This window comes from Balaenoptera borealis (genome assembly GCF_965194805.1).
Source record: "Balaenoptera borealis genome assembly, chromosome: 3".
Lineage (NCBI taxonomy): Eukaryota > Metazoa > Chordata > Mammalia > Artiodactyla > Balaenopteridae > Balaenoptera > Balaenoptera borealis.
Window position 1 is genome coordinate 77,940,375 of NC_138866.1, and position 21,525 is coordinate 77,961,899.

At 40.6% G+C, this 21,525-nt stretch overlaps 1 protein-coding gene across 3 annotated transcripts in view; it reads right to left on the reverse strand.

Annotated features, from left to right (window-relative positions):
• Positions 1 to 847: 847 nt before the first annotated feature.
• Positions 848 to 21,525, reverse strand: part of SCG5 (secretogranin V) — a 53,610-nt gene continuing 32,932 nt past the window's right edge. For 2 of the 3 annotated variants that reach the window (XM_082385090.1, XM_082385088.1), the window contains 4 exons: positions 14,921 to 15,070; positions 11,846 to 11,958; positions 5,323 to 5,376; positions 848 to 1,425 (listed from right to left, as the gene is read on the reverse strand). In XM_082385090.1, the coding sequence (XP_082241216.1) occupies positions 1,330 to 1,425; positions 5,323 to 5,376; positions 11,846 to 11,958; positions 14,921 to 15,070 (413 nt within the window). In that variant the 3' untranslated portion in view covers positions 848 to 1,329. The remainder of the gene's footprint in view (positions 1,426 to 5,322; positions 5,377 to 11,845; positions 11,959 to 14,920; positions 15,071 to 21,525) is intronic. The other variant, XM_082385089.1, reaches the window with a different exon arrangement.

The following is a 21,525-nucleotide window of genomic DNA, read 5'->3' on the forward strand; positions in this document are numbered from 1 at the left end:
ATGACACTACGGGTTGTGGAGAAATTGCCTGGTGAAGCCCTCTAGGAAAAATGCCTCCTGCCGTAAAACAGGGGCCAATACCTTTCTTGATTTGTATAAGTAATAACAGACTCACATGCTAACTAGATATGGACAAGCTATTTCTATTAGACAAGTCACTGACATTTGGATTTAATATGCAGTTATTAAAATTAAAATCGAGAATGATCTTTCTCCCTGAGTCCTTTCTCACTGCCGTCTCCCTCTTATAGACAACGAAATTGAGGCCAATGATATCAAAGCCTGAAACCATCATCTCTTTTACAGTGAGGAGGTATAAAGAGCACGAAAATAATCTCACCAGTGAACCGATTCCTGCCAGCCTTTCACTGATTTTTCTGACTTGGGAGGACTCGGCTGAAAGAAAATTGCCTGCCTCTTCAGAAGCGTGCAGGAGAGCACGTCTGCATCTGTCATTCCAAGCTTTGAAAGCAGCCTGGAGCTGACTGACCTACTCAGAGCTCATGGATTGGATGCTTTGCTGCCTGAGGGCCTGGCTGGTGTCAGTGTGAGGCCCCAGGGCGCCCCCCAGAGCCCAGCCCTGTGCCTGGCACATGATAGAAACAATGTTTGCTGAATAAAAAGTCAGAGTCAGCAGACCTTAGTCCCCGAGTACTGACTGTGCCACTTTCAGCTTTCCATGGAAGCTGAGTCTCAGTCCCACCATCTGTAAAATGGGAATAATAATCCCCCCCATTTACTTTACCGTATTATTGTTAAGATCAGATAAGATCATATTTGTGAGTGTGTTCTAGTAAGCAAAGAAAGTGTTTTTATAATGCTCTAAATTAAAAAGAAATGCACATACTCATGCTTGCATACACATTTATTAAGATGCAGCCAAGTGAAATGTGTCAGCTCCTCCTGGGTACAATCTTCTTTATTGGTGTGTAATAATGCCCAAGGGCTGGATTAACTACATAATCAAAATCAAATGCCAGCCTTTTACAGACTTGGCCAAAACAGTGCCACCCGAAACACCATTTTAAACTGTAAGAAATCACAGGACATTTCATTCATTTGCTTTTTACTGTTATTGACACATACATTTTAATTTTAATGCTCACTGCAGCTCCACATTTAAAGAAAAAAAAGCTCTTACCCTAATTTAGCAGAAAGCAGAGCTATCAGTGTGAAGGACAATAGGATATCAAAATACAGCTGCTTTTCATCCATACTTGTCTAAATTAGAAACATGCTGCCATTCACAGGGGCTCTAACAATGCGTGCACATAAGCAACACCAAGGAGGTCTAACAGGTCGTGTGGGTTTCCACTCAGCATCTTCACTTTACTCTGGGTCCTTATCCTCATCTGAAAAATGAGGGACTGACTTCTTCGCCACAACATTGTCCAGTCTCTGTCCTTGCAGATATGGATTGACACTCTGAAAAAAGTACATGGTTTGGAGTCATACGTGAACATCGGATACAGACATCGCACAGAAGTGAACGAGAATTGTTTCTGGCCTATTGGGTTAACAAGGTAACAGTGGTGCCTACTATCTACCAGATGATTACGCCGGTGCACTAATCAATACCTCAGTGGCCAGAGAAACATTGACTGACAGATGTGTCTCTGTCTTTCACACAACTATTTCACACAGCTAATTATCAGATACAATTTGGCTCCATCCCCTTTTTTGGCATAAAGATTTGAAGTGAACCAGCTAAGAAACCCTCACTATTAACTTAGATACAAAGCCTCACATGAAACAGTATTATTATCCTATGGCCTTATTTTAGGGGAGAGAGAATGTGAACTGCATTAAATCATTTTACAAGAAGAATGTTCTAAAGACGATGACAGAGCAGGGCCAAATGGGAATTAGTACCTGCAGAGTGGTCACAGATCACCTGTTGCTGTGACTGATTCTTTCAAAGCAGTATTCTACTTAAAGAGGACGCATCAGGGGCTCTAGCAATCATTTTCACCTTCCCTCAGTCAAATTCAAAACGCGAAGAAAAGAAGGAAGTTACACAGAAAGCTCCTTTATTTTTGACTCAAGACTCCACCATCTGAAATCCTTTTCAGCTGTTGGTATTCTGAATGAGTCAAGGTTTTTTCCATTCTTTCTCTAATTCATATCTATTGTTTGAGGTTTGGATTTGAACTAGTAACTGGAGCTTTACAACATAGTATTTAGCAAGCAGAAAAAATTCAGAAGTTTTGGAAGGTATTTGTTTATTGAAGTTGCCTGCCAATAATTGAACAAAAACATAAGAAAGAAGCTGCAGTTACAAATAATCAGCAATCCCATCACACCTCTAGGCCCCATTGATGAATGCAGGCATTTTGCAGGGGGTCTCTCTTGCCCAGGGGACATTGTCTGCCATAACTTTCAAAGGGTGAGCAGACACTCTCCAAAAGAGAAGGCCTGGAATCTGAGTTTAGTATTTATGAATGTCCTTCCACATTCTGACAGGTAAAACATGAATGATGAAAGGTCCCACACATTCTGCAAAAATGCATCACCAACAAGCTGAGAGTTACAAAGTATGCAATGTCCTCATATATCTGAAAAGTGATATGTCACCAAATAACAGTACTTTGCTGGGAAGCATCTTTTTTTTTTTTTTTTTAGCATCTTTAAAATATTTTAAATAACTAAAATACCTTTTTATATCAGGAATTGTCAACTGGAATGGCCTGGCCTATCCCAGGGAATCGTATCAGAATCTCTGGCTAGGTGGAGCATGTGTGGACTGAAAAAGTGTATTCAGTATTATAAATATTTTGATTGTTTTTTAGTAAAAATATATTTTACTAAAAATTCTAATATATTTTAAAAGGATATGAGATATTCATGTTATCAAATATGGGAATAAAGGGTTGATAAACTCTTTAAATAATAGTAGATCTCAAATATCAACAAGATACATCTTAAGAGTTAAACAGTTTGCGAAGTCATTTAAAAGGTGAATTGACCTTTTACTCTGGAAGCAACTAGGAATTCAACCAGATTTGAGCAAGTATAGAAATTTGCATAAAACCACCTGAGGCTCTGTTGTAACTCTGGGGAGAATCCCTCCTGGTAAGGGACTGTCATGGCAGCAAGTCCTTTGGCCCAGACCCGGAACATGACAAATGATAGAGGACAGGGGAAGTGAATTAATGAGGAAGTAACAGGAGCAATCACTTGAACTTTTTTTTTTTTAATTTAAACTACGATAGTATTTTTTTTTAAATATTTATTTATTTATTTGGCTGCACTGGGTCTTAGTTGCAGCATGCAGGGCTTGAACTTTTTTGATAAATGTCTATGAGTATTGAATCCTACACATAAGAGTAATAATAATGATGATACTTGGTTTTAATTATCCTCTGAAGAACTCAAGGCACTTAGATATTTACCTTCTCCCTTGGGTGAGAGACTGGCTAGGTTACACAGAGAACATTATTGCCACTTCACAACCGCCAGAACCACTGGGATGGGATCCCTGCTTTTAGTGACCTCTGGAAACCACAGCAGATGCTGAGCTTCGTTGGAGAAAGCCTTGATTTTTCACAAAAGCCCATAATTTCTTTATATTGATTCGCGCAATTGAGGGAGTCATTTAAAGTCTTCAGTTAAGGTGGGAACACCACCCGAGGCCTGATGACAGGGAAGGCAAGTTCTGTTTCTCCACCAGACCTGAAAGGCCCCTGGTTTATGGCATGAGCATGGATCTTTGTATCAATAGATGCCTGAGAGTAGGAAGAACTTGATACCTCTGGATCAAAGTGATCTTTATTTTCATAAACTCTAAGCCTCTCCTATGTGGAGGAAGTTGAAGCCAAAGTAAAATCCTTTATAACATGTGTTCTAGCCAGAATCCTGAGTTTTGGTAATCACTGGTCTCATGGAAAAATGACCTAAATCATGACCCACAGTCATTAACTGAGTCAGGGCAGAAGGAATAGTGAGTCAGGACGTAGAGGCGATTAAAGCTTCATGCTAAGTTATTCATTTTGGTACGGTCATTGGTCTGATTTGGAAATGTCCTTGTTGTGCCATGGGGAGATGCTCAAGCCATCTTACTGGTAAATTATGGGTATTCTGAGCTCTTGGAATAGAATTTCTTGATGTTCTCTCAACCGCATTATACCCTTTGGACCCTTCCTGCCATCATCTGCCACTAGAAACTGTAATCACCCAAGAAAAACCCCTAATAACCCCATTAACTCTCTGAAGATCTGTTTACAAGCAAAACTTTGCTTCTCAAATAGAAAACCAGCCATGGGGCTTCTGTACTTTGTCAGGCAGCACAGGGGCTTGGAACTTTCTGTTTCAGGGACCTGAGGAATTAATGTTGAGTCCAGCAAATCCGCACTTCTTAAAGCATTCTCTGCCTGGATTCGGCAAAACTATTCAGAATGGCCACAATTACCACTGTCCAGATTCCCAAATTTTGCCGGGATCCAGGCACTTGCTATTCTAAATAAACAGTCAGTAGCCTTGGGTATACAGTTTGGTTTGTATATTTTAACTAAAACGGTTACTCCCTGGCAGCACTTTGCTATGGAATAAGCAGGACTTTAACTTTTTCCTCCATCTGATCCAAAACAAATGGCAGGTGGTTTTGTCTAGGAAGGCACCAACCACTGACCACTTGTTCAGTCTCAACACCATAAAATGCATTGGAAACCCAAAGCAAATTGACATCAGCTTTACAAGAGACATCACTGTAGTGGGTAAATGCACAGCACCTTGGGCAGCTCAGAGACGGTTAATAACTAAGCCTGCAGTAAATTCACCAGTCAGCGAACAAATATAATGGATCTAGTGAATTTTTACATCAATCTGGCTAGAGCAAGGGAAAAAAGTATGTAGAAGGAATGAGGTTTGTTCATCTCATCTTCTGCCCCTACATTCCTTCAAAATTATTGCCTGGAGCAGGCAGTTCAACAGTTCCTGGCTCCTGTCTCGAGTTTTTATATAATTGATGCAGAGGTGTGAGCAGTTTCCCCCAGTGGCCTACAGACCCTTTGAGGAAAGACATACCCTCCTGTACTCCCCGCATCCCTACACCATGGATGCAATTGACATTTTGTGAGTGCAATGGAGCTGGTGGAATTGCCACAGAACTTGGCATGCCACTAAAAATCACGTGCTAAAGCTTGGGGAAGACATCGCAGAAACCAAGGGCAGACTTTTTAGGCATGGCCCTTGTCACTCGGGACTACTGTTCAGCACGTGAAAGGATTCTGCTACTTTCCAACCACTGAGGCTAATGGCCTGTCAACTGCCCCCGCTCAGAAAGCTCCAGGCGTCCCCACAGCCCGCCAGCCAGCCAGGCGTTACCCTCCGCTTGCGTCTCTGTCCTCCTTTCATCTTCTCATAAAGGAGCTTCTTGTTCTAGAGTGGGGAGAAAAGAAAACACAAATGCAGAAGTATGGATCACATTTGGTCAACGTCTATTTTACACCTTGTGTGTCCCCCTGGATATTTGCATACACATACTTTGGAAACGAAGCCAGATGAAAGGAATGTCGTGGCAGAAAGATAGACCACAAGAGAAAAGCCGGTGGTTGTACAGCTTTTAATAAAGTGCTCTGCAATGCCCCGAGGCACCCCAGTGTCATCAACAATCACATAAACAAGAAAATACGACATTCTAACACACAAGGGGCACTGGAGACCCATCTCCTCACTTTGAACAGGCTTTGTTTAAAACAAACAACTTTATCTTATTTTACTTTGGTATCTAACTCCCTTTTTATGAGCTGTACACATAAATCGTTCTCTAGAGTAGGGTCTGACTATTAGTAACAATCCTCTGTGTAAGCAAACGAGACACCTGACTTCTGTGACCCTTCCTCTTGTGGCTTGAGTCAGTGCCCCCAGTCAAGGCAATTGGAAAAACATTCGGTCTATAACATTTTTAATAGAGTGAACCTTTTAAAAACTGCCAAAAAACTTCTTGGCAGAAGGAAAGTTGTGTTGGGGCTGGGCGGTGGGGACAGACTCCGTTACCACAGTTTGTATAAGTGTTTCCTCATATTGCTGGATTTCAAACACGTAGTGGACTTAAATGAGCTCTAGAATATCAGGCGCATGCTGAATAGATTTCCATTCTGTTGGGATTACAAGAGACAGAACACTTAACCTGAGGGAGAACGGGAGAAGGGGAATTGGGGGCTTTCTTAGGTTGTTTTATTTGATTTTTTAATCAGAAGGGAGATAATGTATAAAAGAGGTGATTCATCTTACTCTAAATAAAATACCCTGACATTGATTGAAAAAAAAAAAGGAGACGACAGAGTTCTGGTAAGGAACAAGTTCCTACAATCCTAGTATCTCCTGAGCTGTCTGGATATCAAATTTTTTTTCATGATAGATTTGCAAATGAAAATGACAAATGCCAAGAACGAGCTTCATAGTTTTCATGTTCATTAAAATCTACTCCACCCACAATTTACAATGTGCATCTCTTGCCCAACCTCAGCTATACACGGAGGCCGTGCCAGGGCGTCAAGGAGCCTCCACAGCCCCAAAGGCCGGTCCTGGCCGCAGCCTCCATCTCATGCTCATTTGGAGAACTGATCAGTTTAATCTCAGAAGGGAGAAAAGACGGACTTGCAGATCATTCACTCGAGGAATGAGGATATTGCTGTGAAGCTCATTCCCATTGTCTGTACTTGCCTTTCTGTGGATGAAACACTTCCTGATGCAAGAGAATGTCCTGGGAGTTCATGCTAAAGCTGGGGAAGGGGGTTGGGAGATAGGGGGCCAGGAAAGAGGCTTGTTCATGGGCATCACCGGGATCAGGTGCCTGAGCGGGACGGAGGGCACAGGGGCCCTCGAGCTGGTACCACGGGGTGGGACAGACAATCAGCCATGGCAGAGGTCCACTGTGCCGCCAGCAGGGTTAAAGACAGCAGCATTTTAGTAACTCCCCTTTAGAAGGTCGTGGGACAGGTTATACTCATAAGAGCCTTCATTCAAAAAGAAATGCAAAGGTCTGTCAAGTCTTCCTCTCAAGGATGGTCCCTGTGTTTCCCTAAGAGCACAGGTTAGGATTAGCAGGATGCTTTCCAACTCCTGCCTGACAGTGGCCTTGGCATTCGCGATTAGCCCCGCTATCATATGGATTTAAAGGCAGGGACTGGCAGGTGGGTGAAAGAAGTATACAAAAACGAATGAGAAGAAACCAGCCCCTCTCCTGACACCCATTCCCTATAGGTGGGGTGGGGAGGGGGGAGCAGTGAGCCTGGTTTCCAGGTGAGTAGCAGGTTTGAGTTCATGGAGAGAGCTTTCCATGGTGCCATTAAGATTTTGGACAACTGCCCAGATCTTGGCTTCAAATTCCATTCCTAAATGGAACCAGAGAGGCTTCTTAGAGAAATGTCTGATTCTAGGGCTAGGGCAGGGAAAGTACAAGGATGAATGAAGTTGGGATATCTAATTGGGCCAGAAAGTAAGGAAGTACTCAAAAAGTGATGAGACATAGTGAAAGGAAAGAAAAGCCAGCCTGCAGAGACTCCCACTGGCTAAATCTAGGACAGTTTGAACAGCAAAATAAATAATAATAGGAAACAATGAATCTATACTGATAATAAATTTTAAAACAAATAAGTAAATGGAGGAGCAGGAAAAAAATCTTGCTTAGAAGACAATGCCAACCAAGAAATGCCAAAAGAATAGTAGAGTTTTAAAAAAAAAATCACCATTTTACAACTACCATAGTTATCATTGATTCTGGTGAGTGTCATCAATGGATACTGAAATTGTTAGTTGAAAGTTTAATGGGTACAGAATATTTATACAGTCTTGAAGCAAATCCCCATAGATCAATGATTAATTTCGAAGGGAAAGATACTAATTTTACACTGGAGAAACTTGGCAGTCACCACATTGCCCAAGTCACCACCAATTCTGGGACAAACTGGCTTCATGGGCCTCCCGAGGGAAACACTAAGAACATATCAGAAAGGCATAGCTCATGTCTAATGACATGGAAACATGAGAGAAACCCAAATTGAAGAGCATGCGACTCTTCAGACACATTGAGGGCATGAAAGATAAAGAAAGGCAGAGGGTCCTGTGTCTCATTTCTCCCATGGCTCAAGTTCATGGCTCCGTTCAAGTGCATCCAATTCAAGACCTGAGCTGCTGATGAAAAGATGTGGAAAGCACTTGGAAAGGAGAAACATTTGCTTCGAGACAACTTTTTCCTAAGTGAGTAACACTCAGCAATGAATGTGTGGAGGGGGAGATGGCTGACATCTATGGTAGCCAGCCTTTGGTTATGGCCGCTCAATGCTGTGGATACACACATCGTCTGAAAGACAACCAGTCCTAGATAGGACTCGACGGGACTGCTGTACAGGACACACTATGAGCGATGAGCCAAGAAAAGATAAGGAATTTATCCAGTTTTTACAGAACTCTCAGAGTTGAATGGTCCTGTTCAAATCCAAGCTCTGCCAATCATCAGCTCTCCGGTATTGGGCACGCTATTCAAACTCCCTAAGCCTGTATTTTCTCATCTATAAAATGAGCATGATAGGGAAGGGCAGACTGAATGAAATAATTCATGTAAAGTATTTAGCATAGTGTCTGCCTCACAGTATGTGCTCAACAAATAGGACTGTTTACTATCTTATTATAAAATACAATGACTATTATCATCATCTTTGTATTTGCATCACCTAACACAGGGCCTGGAAGGCATATGATGTACATTTAATAAATGTATCTTGATGTATTAACAAAGAGAGAGGAATGCAGGAAATTAGACAGACACTGATATTTATAATATGTGAATCACTGCTCAAAACCCAGCTGAGCTCCAGCTAATATCAAAGACAGGGAAACATTACTAGCAAATAAGGAATCAGGGTCTTGTGTGCAGGTCTCTTGTGAAAGATAATTCCTTTGTTAACTTAAAGGGTAGTGGAGCTTAAGACAAGCTTGAGACCATCATTCTTTATAAACACTAAGGAAAGCTTCGGGACCCCAGCTTGCAAAAGCAAGACATACTCAATTCACACTTCCATGCGAAGATCAAGCAAATCATGTTTGACTGCTGGGCGGTAATGAGAAAATAAATGAAGACAACTTAAGTTTAAACAGACACATAATTACAGATGAGAAAGGTGTGTAAACATTGTTCCTGGTCATTGATCTGTAATAGTCCTAACTTCTAGTCTTTAGCGCTGATGTAGACAAAGAATGGGAGTGACTGAGAGAAAACAAATCAGTATTTAGAGAAGGAAGCAAAAAAGAATGAGAGATGGAGACTGGCCTTGTACTGGAGTGCTGGGAGTGAGTGGAACGTGATGAGAGAAATCTGTAAAGGTTTTCAAGAAGAGGTGAGGAAAGTTGGCAACAGAGACGTTTCCATGTCTCCCACTTCCTCAGTTGGGCTCTCTGCCCTCACTCAGACTGTTCTCCATTTCCCCCTTGCATCCTCTCCCTCATTTCCAGCCAACCAGTCATGTGAGGTAGACATGTTATCCTAGAATTCAGTGCTGCCCTTTTTAGTGTCTTTGACGTCCTCAATTGTTATCATACAATTGACCACGTGAGTCCTCAGTCCTGGGCCTTCCTCTACCCTTCTCTTCCATTTGCCCCACTAATTTAACCTGGTATACTCATGGTATAGCTGGATCAGGAAGCTGAACAGTGCTAAGTTGGGTTGATTTTATTTTCATGCAATTCATCACAAGATGGTAAGCTCATCGAAGACCACTACCATGTTGATGACTACTGTATATCAAGCACCTAGCACAGTGCCTGGAACAAAGCAGGTTCCATCCTGGCCCTTGCTTCAGTTTGGCAATACTTTTGCCCATCTCTTATGGATTGCTTCCCAGTGCTCTGCTGTGGTCTTCTACTTTTTCCTACCCTGTCTCTGCTTCCTTCTTTCTCTCCTACCTCCCTCTCTTCTTCCTTTCTTTTTTTTTTTAATTCCCTCAGAGGAAAAGTTCATACCTTCCATTTCTTATAAACCTGATATAGCTCTTTTTTCCTCCTCATGCTATGTATATGCCATATACCAATTCTAGTCAGTTCCCTGGCCCCCTTTGAAATGTCCTGGATTCTCATCGTGTTGGTGAGATTCACTTAAATTCTCTATGTTCACAGCCTTCATAACTAGAATTACCTTCTCTATTTTTTTCCTGCCTTTAGTCTCTTCTCTCTATATTTCATCATTCCCTATGCCACCCTAATAACTTTTATAGAAGACTTTCATGATTTCAGTCTCCTATTCAAGAACCTATAGATGATTGCCTATGTAATTCAACATATTTAAACACTGCTAGTGGGTTTCAGGATGGCTCTACAAATTCTCCCTAACAGAACTGCTTATGAAAAAGAAGAGAAATAGAATAACGCATAATGGAAGAAGCAAAATTAACTTAGAGTGTATTGTTGCTTTGTTGTTTTAAGACAGGAAACATGTGCATGTTGACAGGAGAGGGAATCAAACTGCTTGGATGATGGAAAAGATGATGGAAAAATGAAAGTGGTTATTAATGAGGAAGGACCTCTCTCTCTGAAACAATGTAAAAGGAAGTGAGAGAATTTAGTCCTGAGATTACAGTATTCCTAGTAAAGTAGGCAGCAAGCCGGCTTCCAGTAATGAGCTGAGAAGTGACCTATAATTTTAGAGGGGCTTAGGCTATTAGGAGTATCTCCTCATTCCTCATTCACTCACTCCTTCCACAGATGTATTGACCACCTATGTATATGTGAACTAACACTTCTTAGTATTTTTCCACTTTGCTCACATGGCTTCAGCATTTGATTACATCATCCAAGCCACAGGAGGATAGATCTCTCTCCATTCAATTGTGATCTTGTTCAATTCATTGTTCCAGCTTGTTAGGATCTTCTTGAATCCCAACTCTGTCATTCAGTGCTCTCCCTTCCAACTTTGTGTCTTTCTGAAGAATCTGATAAGTTCATGTTCTATAGTTTTTATTACAAACATTTATAAAAATGTGGAGTGGGATAGCACTAAGACACACAGGATACCATGTGAAATCGCTCTCCCTCTTGACATGGACTCTTTAAGAAGCTCCCTTCTGGTAATATTCTCCTGCCTAGGTTGTACCACTCCACTTCTTCAAACAGGAGATCATGAAAGAGCTCATCAAACACTTGGCTGAAGTCCAAATGCACCACGCTCATTTCATTTCCCTCATCAAGCTGGCAAGTAAATGAATAATGCTGGCAAGCAGAAGAATACAATTAGATTGACAAAACTTGTTTTTTAGCAAACCTATGCCAAATGGTCATGATTTCTCTTCTAAGTGCTTATAAACAATTTCCTTAACTGGCAGTTACAGATTCTTGCCTGGTATTGACAGCAAGTTCACTGCTACACATTTTGGAATTTAACTTCTCTTTCCATAGAGCAGAATTACATGTCTGTTTCTCAGCTTCTGGCATGGTCTTCCCTTAGTTCTGCAGAGATCATCTCCCTCAGTCTAGAGATAAAACTTGCAAGTTTTCTTAGTATCCTTTTTTTTTAAAACAAAAATATCATATACTTCCTATAAGGGCTGCATGAAACACTGGTGAGACTTTAGGACGTGTTGTGACACAGGCTATGGAGTAGACCAGAGTAGAAGCCTCTGGGACTACAGCCAATGAGACTGGTTCAGGTCCCTGACTCTTCGGATGGATTGGTGTATTGAGCCCTAGAGAGTGAGTGTGGTTTGGAATTAAAGTCCCTCTCAACCAGAGATTTCTGGAAAAAATCAGCTTCTAAGCAATTTTCCTTCTCTCTCCCCACCCGTGTTGCTCATCTCTGCCATCAGTACCTTCAGAGTACCAGAGTATAAGACCTATTAGCAATTAAGATTGGACTTACCCACTTGCCCAAGCCTGGATAGTCATGTTCTGGATCAAAAAGGTGCTGGTGTAACTGGAATTCTCGACTGAACTCTGCTGTGTCAGGGGTGTTTTCTAGACATCCATCATCTACTGCAAACAACAAAAGGTTTTTGAGGAACAGCCACGACATCTATTGTTATTCTAAGAGTTAATTTATTAAAGACAACTAGGCATCCAAAGGTCAGAATCTATTCACTTCAGTCACTCTAAGTCACTTTCCTTCTGGGATTTGCTCACCCCAGACTCCCACTCCTCTCCTACCCATGGCCGACACTGGTCAGCTGCTCCCCAAACCCACTTCCTATTCCCCGTCGGCACACGGCTAATTTCCCAGCCTTGCTATGCAATCAGGTGGAGTCATATGCCTGGGTTTGGGCCAATGGAATGTGGGCAGAAGTGATGTACTCCACCTCCAGGCCTGGCCCATAGAAACCTTCTATATGACCCCCTCTCCTTCTCTCCCCAACCCCCCGCCATCTGTCGGTCTGCTTGCTACATGTTGCTGACCAGGGCAGCTGTAGATGTCAAGTGCAAAGATGAAAGATGGCAGTCTGCATTGCTGAACCATCCACCCCTACCACACCCTCACCCACCTTTGGCAGGACTTCATACAAACGAGAAATAAACTTCTATTGTGTTAAGCCACTATTATTTTTTATCTGTCATAACGGCAAGTATTTCCTTCACTGGTATACTTCCATTCCACATGACTCACTCTGTTTTCTCTTGGGTGGGGTCTTTAGAAATGATTCTGGTTTCTTGGAGAAATTCCATTATATAAGAACAATAATTATTAGACAGTACTTGATATTGTGTGTTGTAGTGGTAACAGGGTAAGCTTGGAGTCAGAAAGATAGACCCAAGCTCAGGGTTCAAATCCTAGCTCATGAGTGATAGATGGGTTTAGTTTCTTGGGAAAGTTAACTTAGTCTAAGTCCATTTATTCATCTATGAGATGGGAATAATCAAATCCTTACCTTACAGGGTAGCTATGAGGAATAGAGATGATCATATATAGAGCATCTGGCACATAATAGGTTTCCTCCATGTTTTAGTTCCCTTCTCACCACCTTTCTTTAAACGACAGTTCATATTATCAATGCTCTTTGAAATAAAGCATGTCTTCCATTCAAACCCAAGAAAGGTTATCCCTCTTGGCTGCTGCTTTTACCTAAGCCCTATCATTACTAGACACAATACTCTGAAAATAAGCCATTTTTTTTCTGTCTCTAATGTGTTTTAGACAACAGCTTTAAAAATATATATAAAGCAATATATTGCTTTTTTTTCAGGATAAGCTAGGACTACATTGAATTTTTTTTTTAAGGCACTATGTCTTCATTTTACAGATGAAGAAACTGAGGTCCAGGGAAGTAAACTGACGTACTATGATTAGGACAAGAACTCAGATCTCTTGGCTCAACCTCTGGTTCTCTTTCCATTCTCCAACAACAGTTCTCAAAACTTTGGTATGCTCCAGAATCACATGAAAGGCAGGTTAGAATATGAATTTCTGGGTCCTACCCCCAGAGTTTCTGATTCAATAGGTCTGGAGTAGGGTCTGAAAATCTGCATTTCCAGTAAGTTTCAGGTAATGCTGATATTGCTGGGACTATATATTAAGAACCACTGTATTATATGATATCGAATCAATTTAACAAAATCCCCATGGAGCCTGAACTGGCCTTTCTTCCTTCCCATCCAAAGTCCCACAAGCAAGTAAAAGGTGGCTGATTCAGATTTTCCTGTGGTCCTGGGCCAGCATCCCTGCACTAACTTGGCCACATCCAAATACTCTGGTTGTCCCATCCCAGGATGAAGCCTCTGTCCCCCATGGAAAACAGAGACCTCGTCCTAAATGAAAAGAGGAATATCTTTCAGAGACAGCCTGTATTGTGTTTCAGAAAAGCTGAGAGGCCAATACTGACAGAATTTTCAGAGCAAGGCAGCATGACATGGTGGTTGCATGCACAGTCCTGAATCAGGTAGATCCGGGTTTGAGCCTTGGCTCAACTACTTGCTACATGGATAACCTTGGTGAAGTTACTTTCTAAGTTTCCTTATATGTAAATTAGGGATAATAAATACTACCTAGTATTATTATTAGGTTGTGGGGAAAAGACTACTCTGTTGCTGGAAGTGAGTACAAGCCCAAGGAAAGAGATTCATTTCTTACTAGTGGCAAAGCTATTTATAATCAGGATGACATTTAATGAGTCCTTACTCTGTGCTGGGTGCTGTACCAAGTGTTTAACATGGATAATTTCATTTAATTCCCCAATAACCCCAATTTTGCAAATAAGGAAACTGAGGTGCAAGTGCTTCACTAACTTGTTCGAGGTCACACATCTTGATCTTGGGTTTGAATTCAGGTAGTCGTCAGTCTAGAGCCACTACTCTGAACCACCAAGGTAAGCTGCTCAAAGCCCAGCATAAGTGTAGCACACTCACCATTCATTCTCTTTGGAACTGGGTGGTAGGAAAGTGGGAGCGATACATGAGGAGCAAGGAAAGTTTCAACCTTCTCCCTTAACCAACTTCTTCACTTCCGGGGCCCCCTCTCTCTCATGCCACCTCCCAGCCCCCAAAGAAATATTTCAGGATAGATGCTCACTGGTTACAACATAGTTGAAATATCGATTGTCAAGAGAAGGTAAGGAAAACAAATGAGCATGGATCATCCACATACTAAAAAGTTCCAAAGACACTAAAAGTGGGCAGTGATTGTATCATAGAAGAGGCAAAAAAAAGAGAAAATCCGTCTCTCTTTTTATTAAAAATGGAGCAAGTGTGGAAAAGAGCATCAATTCCCAAAGAGGGAGAGAGACAGAAGATAAAGCCTTGGCTAGGGGAGTCCTCTGTGGGTGTATCGGAACACCAGAACTCACCAAGGGTTCTAGAGTCAACTTCCCTTTCCAACCCACATACAAATACACAGGGGCTCATCGGAATAGAAATACTATTTCTCTGAACATGTGCAGCCAATGTTAGAATTTTTAATTTCCTCCCAAAGGCTCTACATTTCATGAGAACCCAAGGGCATGCCCACTACCTGTTTTTCCAACGGGACAGGGATTTGGAGGGTCTGGGTAGCCCTGATCTTCACTGAAGTCCTTGGGAATGTTGTCACCGGTCAACTCTGCCACAATGTTTGGGATGTTGCCAAAGGGACCCAAGTGCTGAAGACCTTCATGAGCTCCACCTGCCAGGGAATCAGAAGTAGTTCATTTCAGTGCAATGACATTCATTTCAACTAATATTTATTCAGGCATACCAAACAGACAAAGCACTGTACCCTATGCTGTGGAGAGAAAAAAAGGAAATCCAACAGTTCCTACCCTCTAGGGGGTTAAAATCTTAGTTGTGGAAACAGACACATACTGCACATATATCACTTCCACACAGGGCACACTGTATATGTGCTATAATAGACATGTTAAAATATAGCATTGGGAGCAGAGTAAAGGGAGAGTTTCATTTGGCTGATAGGATGGGAAGGGCTTCTTGAATGAGTTGGAGCTTGAGTGGCACTGACACAGATGGGCTGGGCTTTGGAAGCTGGGCATGGAGCTCAGGGAAGAGAAAAGGATGCAACTGGCATCCAGGTAAAAGAACAGGCTGAATGACAACCAATTACCACAAAAAAGGGAGATGAAGAAAAAGGTCTTTGTCCTCCTGCCATTCTAGACCAACCACTTAAAACTGGGTGTATTTACTTCAATTTTCTTCTCTGCACATCTTTTTATATCTAAGTGTTTATTGGTTTTCCACTTACTATTAAAGCATGTGGCTGCATGGCCTCTATCCCCTTGATTATAAATGAATATGTAGTCTTCTATCCAGTGGCTCTACCACATTTTAATCATTCCCACTTTGTGGGATGTTTAGTGTTTCCCAATTTACTCTTGGGCATTTAATTTTTTCCATATTTTGGATTAGTTTTCCTCAGGAGAGACTCCCAGAAGTCAAATTACTGGGTCAAAGGCTATAAATATTTTATGGCTCTTTATATTGCCAAACTGTTTTCCAAAAAGGAGGTACCAATTAATAAAATATCATCAACAAAATCTGAGAATACCATTTTTATAACATCTTAACCAGCATTGGGTTCTACAAAAATAAAGTTTTATGTTGTCTTTGTTAATTTAAAATCTTTTAGAAGAATTACTGTTTTATTTTGAATGTCTTTGATTACTAGCTCAAATATTTTTCCATGTGTTTATTTACTAGCTTTAATTTCTTTTCTGTGAGTTGTCTGTTTATGCTCTTGGAATTTTAGTGTTTCTCTTATCAATTTGCATGAACATTTTACATAATAAAGATATCAGGCCTTTGGCCATTACATTTCCTGCAAACACTTCCCCATGTTGTCTGATTGAATTCTGGTTATTAAATTTGTAATATCGATAGTTTGCTAACATAAGTTTTTAATATTTATGCTGTCAGACTTGTTGTTGTTACCCTTTGAGATTTCTTCTCACCTTCTAAACTTACGAAACTATTGCCACTTCAAAAGTACTATCAACATTTAGATATTTCTTTCAGTTTTTCTATTTTTAAAATTAACCCTTTGGTACAGCCACTATGAAAACAGGGTGGAGGTTCCTCAAAAAATGAAAAATAGAACTACCATAGGATCCAGCAATTCCACTCCTGGGTATTTATCCAAAGAAACTGAAAACACTAATTCAAAAAGATATATGCAGCCCAATATTCATTGCAGCATTATTTACAATAGCCAAGATATGAAAGCAACCTAAGTGTCCATCAACAGATGAATGGATAAAGAAGATATATATATCTTTATATATATATATAAATAAAGAAGATATCTATATATCTATATCTATCTATCTATCTATCTATTGAGAGAGTCAGTGGAATATTACTCAGCCATAAAAAAGAATGAAATCTTGCCACTTATGACAACATGGATGGACCTGGAGGGTATTAAGCTAAGTGAAATACTGTATGTTTTCACTTATATATGGCATCTAAAAAACAAAACAAATGAACAAATATAACAAAACAGAAACAGATTTGCAAATACAGAGAACAAACTAGTAGTTGCCAGAGAGGAATGGGGGTGGCAGGGGGTTGGGTGAAATAAATGAAGGAGATTAAGAGGCACAAGCTTGAGGTTATAAAATAAATAAGTCACAGGGATGTAACGGGCAGCACAGGGAATATACGCAATGATATTATAAGAAATTTGTACATTACATAATCTATAAAAATATTGAATCACTGGGACTCTCCTGCTGGTCCAGTGGTAAAGAATCCGCCTTCCAATGCAGGGGATGTGGTTTCGATCCCTGGTCGGGGAACTAAGATCCCACATGCTGCAGGGCAACTAAGCCCGCGTGCAAACTACAGAGCCCATGTGCTCTGGAGACTGTGCCACAACTAGAGAGAAACTCAAGCAGACCGCACGCTGTAATGAAAAAGATCCTACATGCCTCAACAAAGATTCCGTGTGCCGCAACTAAGACCCGACGTAGCCAAAAAAAAAAGGAAAAGAAATAAATACTTTTAAAAAACATCGAATCACTATGTTGTGCACCTGAAACTAATATAATATTGCAAGTCAACTATACTTCAAAAAAAAGAAAAGAATTAACTCTGTAATCTATACGCTATGTGTTTTAGTGCATGTAAAATAATTAACCATTTTCCCATTTGTTAAGTGATTCTGTTCTTCCCCACATATTTCATTCCTTCAACAAATATTTAGGTGCCCCACAGATACCAAAACCTGCTCTGAATACCAAGGCACAGCAGTGAATAAGAGCAACTTATGTTGTGTAACTTGCTTTACTTAAATATAATGCATGTCAGCTTCCGGACTCTTCTCTTGTAGCCTTAATATCCTATAAGGTTCAGGAACCTTACTTTTCCAACCCTAGAGCAGCCATTTCAGGAATGAATTCCTATTTATTAACCTTATTGTGACACAGCTCCCTAGATGCACAATCATCCTGTACATAGACCTATACACAAAGGGCCAAATCAAAAGGTGCTTGCTTGATGTGCATGAAATTAGAACAAAATCAGACTAAGGTAACCATACTTCCACCTTCATGAGAAGAATGGTCTTGCCAATAGTTTATATTACTTAAGTCTAGCTGGGTGAGGCTCTATTTTCCCCTGGATGAGCTGAGCCAAGGTGTGCCCTCTGACACTTGCTTTATATTTTTCTCTTTTTTGGTTGAACTAGCTCCCCTTTGGATCAACACAATTTTTCTTTGGAAATATTAATATATTCAGTAGGATCATGGCTAGCTCTTAGTGTCCTGGGAATCATATTGTCTCTTTGAAGTGACATTGCATCTTTTTGTCTTAATTTATTATGTTTGATTAACACTTATTCTTTTTTGTTTGTTTCTTTGTTTTTTTGACCTCACAGCATGGCATGTGGGATCTTAGCTCCCCAACCAGGGATCGAACCTGCATCCCCTGCACTGGAAGTGCAGAGTCTTAACCACTGGACCACTGGGGAAGTCCTGACTAACACTTATTCTTAAAAGGATAATTGTACCTCCTTTAATTCCAAATTCCTCTATCTTCCAAATGTAGACACTGTAAAGTAACTGGGTTGTTTTGTTTACATTTATACAATATTTCACTGCTTTGTGAGCGAGCCTGCAAAATTTCTACACTTCAAGAAAAAGATATTATTTTTATAAATTTTCCTTGTGAGTATTTAAGATGTATTTTTATATAATCCATAAACATCTAAATATAGCCAAGGGCTTCCCTGGTGGCGCAGTAGTTAAGAATCCGCCTGCCGATGCAGGGGACACGGGTTCGAGCCCTGGTCTGGGAAGATCCCACATGCCACGGAGCAACTAAACCCGTGCGCCACAACTACTGAGCCTGCGAGCCACAACTACTGAAGCCCGCGCACCTAGAGCCTGTGCTCTGCAAGAGAGAAGCTACTGCAATGAGAAGCCTGCGCACCGCAACAAAGAGTAGCCCGCACTCGCTGCAACTAGAGAAAGCCCGCGCACAGCAGTGAAGACCCAACACAGCCAAAAATAAATAAATACATAAAATAAATAAATTAAAAAAAAATATAGCCAATTATTCAACATTCTTAATCATATTCTTTTATGTCCTTATTCATATTTTATCTCTTTATCATAATCTGATGGCTATGTGTTAAAATCTGTTACTACCAAAAAGTGTCTGTCAGTATCTTTTATTCTCACAGTTTTTGCTTTAGCATTTTGATGCTATGCTAATTGGCACGTCCAAGAGTTTAAATTCTTCATTTTAATTGTGTTATTAATTGGCAAAGTAAAAAATTAATTGACAAATCATATCTTTTTTTAAAACATCTTTATTGGAGTATAATTGGTTTACAATGGTATGTTAGTTTCTGCTTTATAACAAAGTGAATCAGCTATACATATACATATATCTCCATATCTCCTCCCTCTTGGGTCTCCCTCCCACCCTCCCTATCCCACCCCTCTAGGGGGTCACAAAGCACCAAGCTGATCTCCCTGTGCTATGTGGCTGCTTCCCACTAGCTATCTATTTTACATTTGGTAGTGTATATATGTCCATGCCACTCTCTCACTTCATCCCAGCTTACCCTTCCCCCTCCCTGTGTCCTCAAGTCCATTCTTTACATCTGTGTCTTTATTCCTGTCCTGCCCCTAGGTTCTTCAGAACCACTTTTTTTTTTTTTTTTTTTTTTAGATTCCATATATATGTGTTAGCATATGGTATTTGTTTTTCTCTTTCTGACTTACTTCACTCTGTATGACATACTCTAGGTCCATCCCCCTCACTACAAATAACTCAGTTTCGTTTCTTTTTATGGCTGAGTAATATTCCATTGTATATATGTGCCACATCTTCTTTATGCATTCATCTGTCAATGGACACTTAGGTTGCTTCCATGTCCTAACTATTGTAAATAGAGCTGCAATGAACATTGTGGTACATGACTCTTTTTGAATTATGGTTTTCTCAGGGTATATGCCCAGTAGTGGGATTGCTGGGTCGTATGGTAGTTCTATTTTTAGTTCTTTAAGGAACCTCCATACTGTTCTCAATAGTGGCTATATCAATTTACATTCCCACCAACAGTGCAAGAGGGTTCCCTCTTCTCCACACCCTCTCTAGCATTTATTGTTTGTAGATTTTTTGATGATGGCCATTCTGACTGGTGTGAGGTGATACCTCATTGTAGTTTTGATTTGCATTTCTCTAATGATTAGTGATGTTGAGCATCCTTTCATGTGTTTGTTGGTAATCTGTATATCTTCTTTGGAGAAAAGTCTGTTTAGGTCTTCTGCCCATTTTTGGATTGGGTTGTTTGCTTTTTGGATATTGAGCTGCATGAGCTGCTTGTAAATTTTGGAGATTAATCCTTTGTCATTTGCTTCATTTGCAAATATTTTCTCCTATTCTGAGGGTTGTCTTTTCGTCTTGTTTATGGTTTCCTTTGCTGTGCAGAAGCTTTTAAGTTTCATTAGGTCCCATTTCTTTATTTTTGTTTTTATTTCCGTTTCTCTAGGAGGTGGGTCAAAAAGATCTTGCTGTGATTTATGTCATAGAGTATTCTGCCTATGCTTTCCTCTAAGAGTTTTATAGTGTCTGGGCTTACATTTAGGTCTTTAATCCATTTCGAGTTTATTTTTGTGTATGGTGTTAGGGAGTGTTCTAATTTCATTCTTTTACATGTAGCTGTCCAGTTTTCCCAGCACCACTTATTGAAGAGGCTGTCTTTTCTCCATTGTATATTCTTGTCTCCTTTATCAAAACTAAGGTGACCATATGTGCGTGGGTTTATCTCTGGGCTTCCTATCCTGTTCCATTGATGTATATTTCTGTTTTTGTGCCAGTACCGTACTGTCCTGATTACTGTAGCTCTGTAGTATAGTGAAGTCTGGGAGCCTGATTCCTCCAGCTCTGTGACAAATCATATCTTGATACATATTTCTTCTATTAGCTTTGCCACTCTCATTCTGTTGTTTTTTTTTTTTTTTTTAATTTTTATTTATTTATTTATGGCTGTGTTGGGTCTTCGTTTCTGTGCAAGGGCTTTCTCTAGTTGCGGCAAGTGGGGACCACTCTTCATCGCGGTGCGTGGGCCTCTCATTATCGCAGCCTCTCCTGTTGCGGAGCACAGGCTCCAGACGCGCAGGCTCAGTAATTGTGGCTCACGGGCCTAGTCACTCCGCAGCATGTGGGATCCTCCCAGACCAGGGCCCGAACCCGTGTCCCCTGCATTGGCAGGCAGACTCTCAACCACTGCACCACCAGGGAAGCCCTCATTCTGTTGTTTTGTCTGGTGAATCTTTGATCATTCTTTTATTTTTAACCTTTCTGTATCTCTCTGATGATTTTTCCAATTCATACTGAGGTGCCTGCCTTCAGAGACATTCAAAAATTCACATTTATTAACTCACATTAACCCAAGACCTGCAAAAAGTTAGAGAGACAGATCAGTACACTTGGTATTGATATATTCAAAGTTGTGTACAGTCTTGGCATTAGAGCCACCACTGTGCTTGCTATAGGGCATGCCTTCTGGTGTGTCAATACATGTCTCAACTTTTGAAAGCACCCTAGCCTTAAGCGCTAGGAATTATCCAACTTGGCTTCAGGGAGAGTGCATGTCTTAATGCTCCATTAGTAATT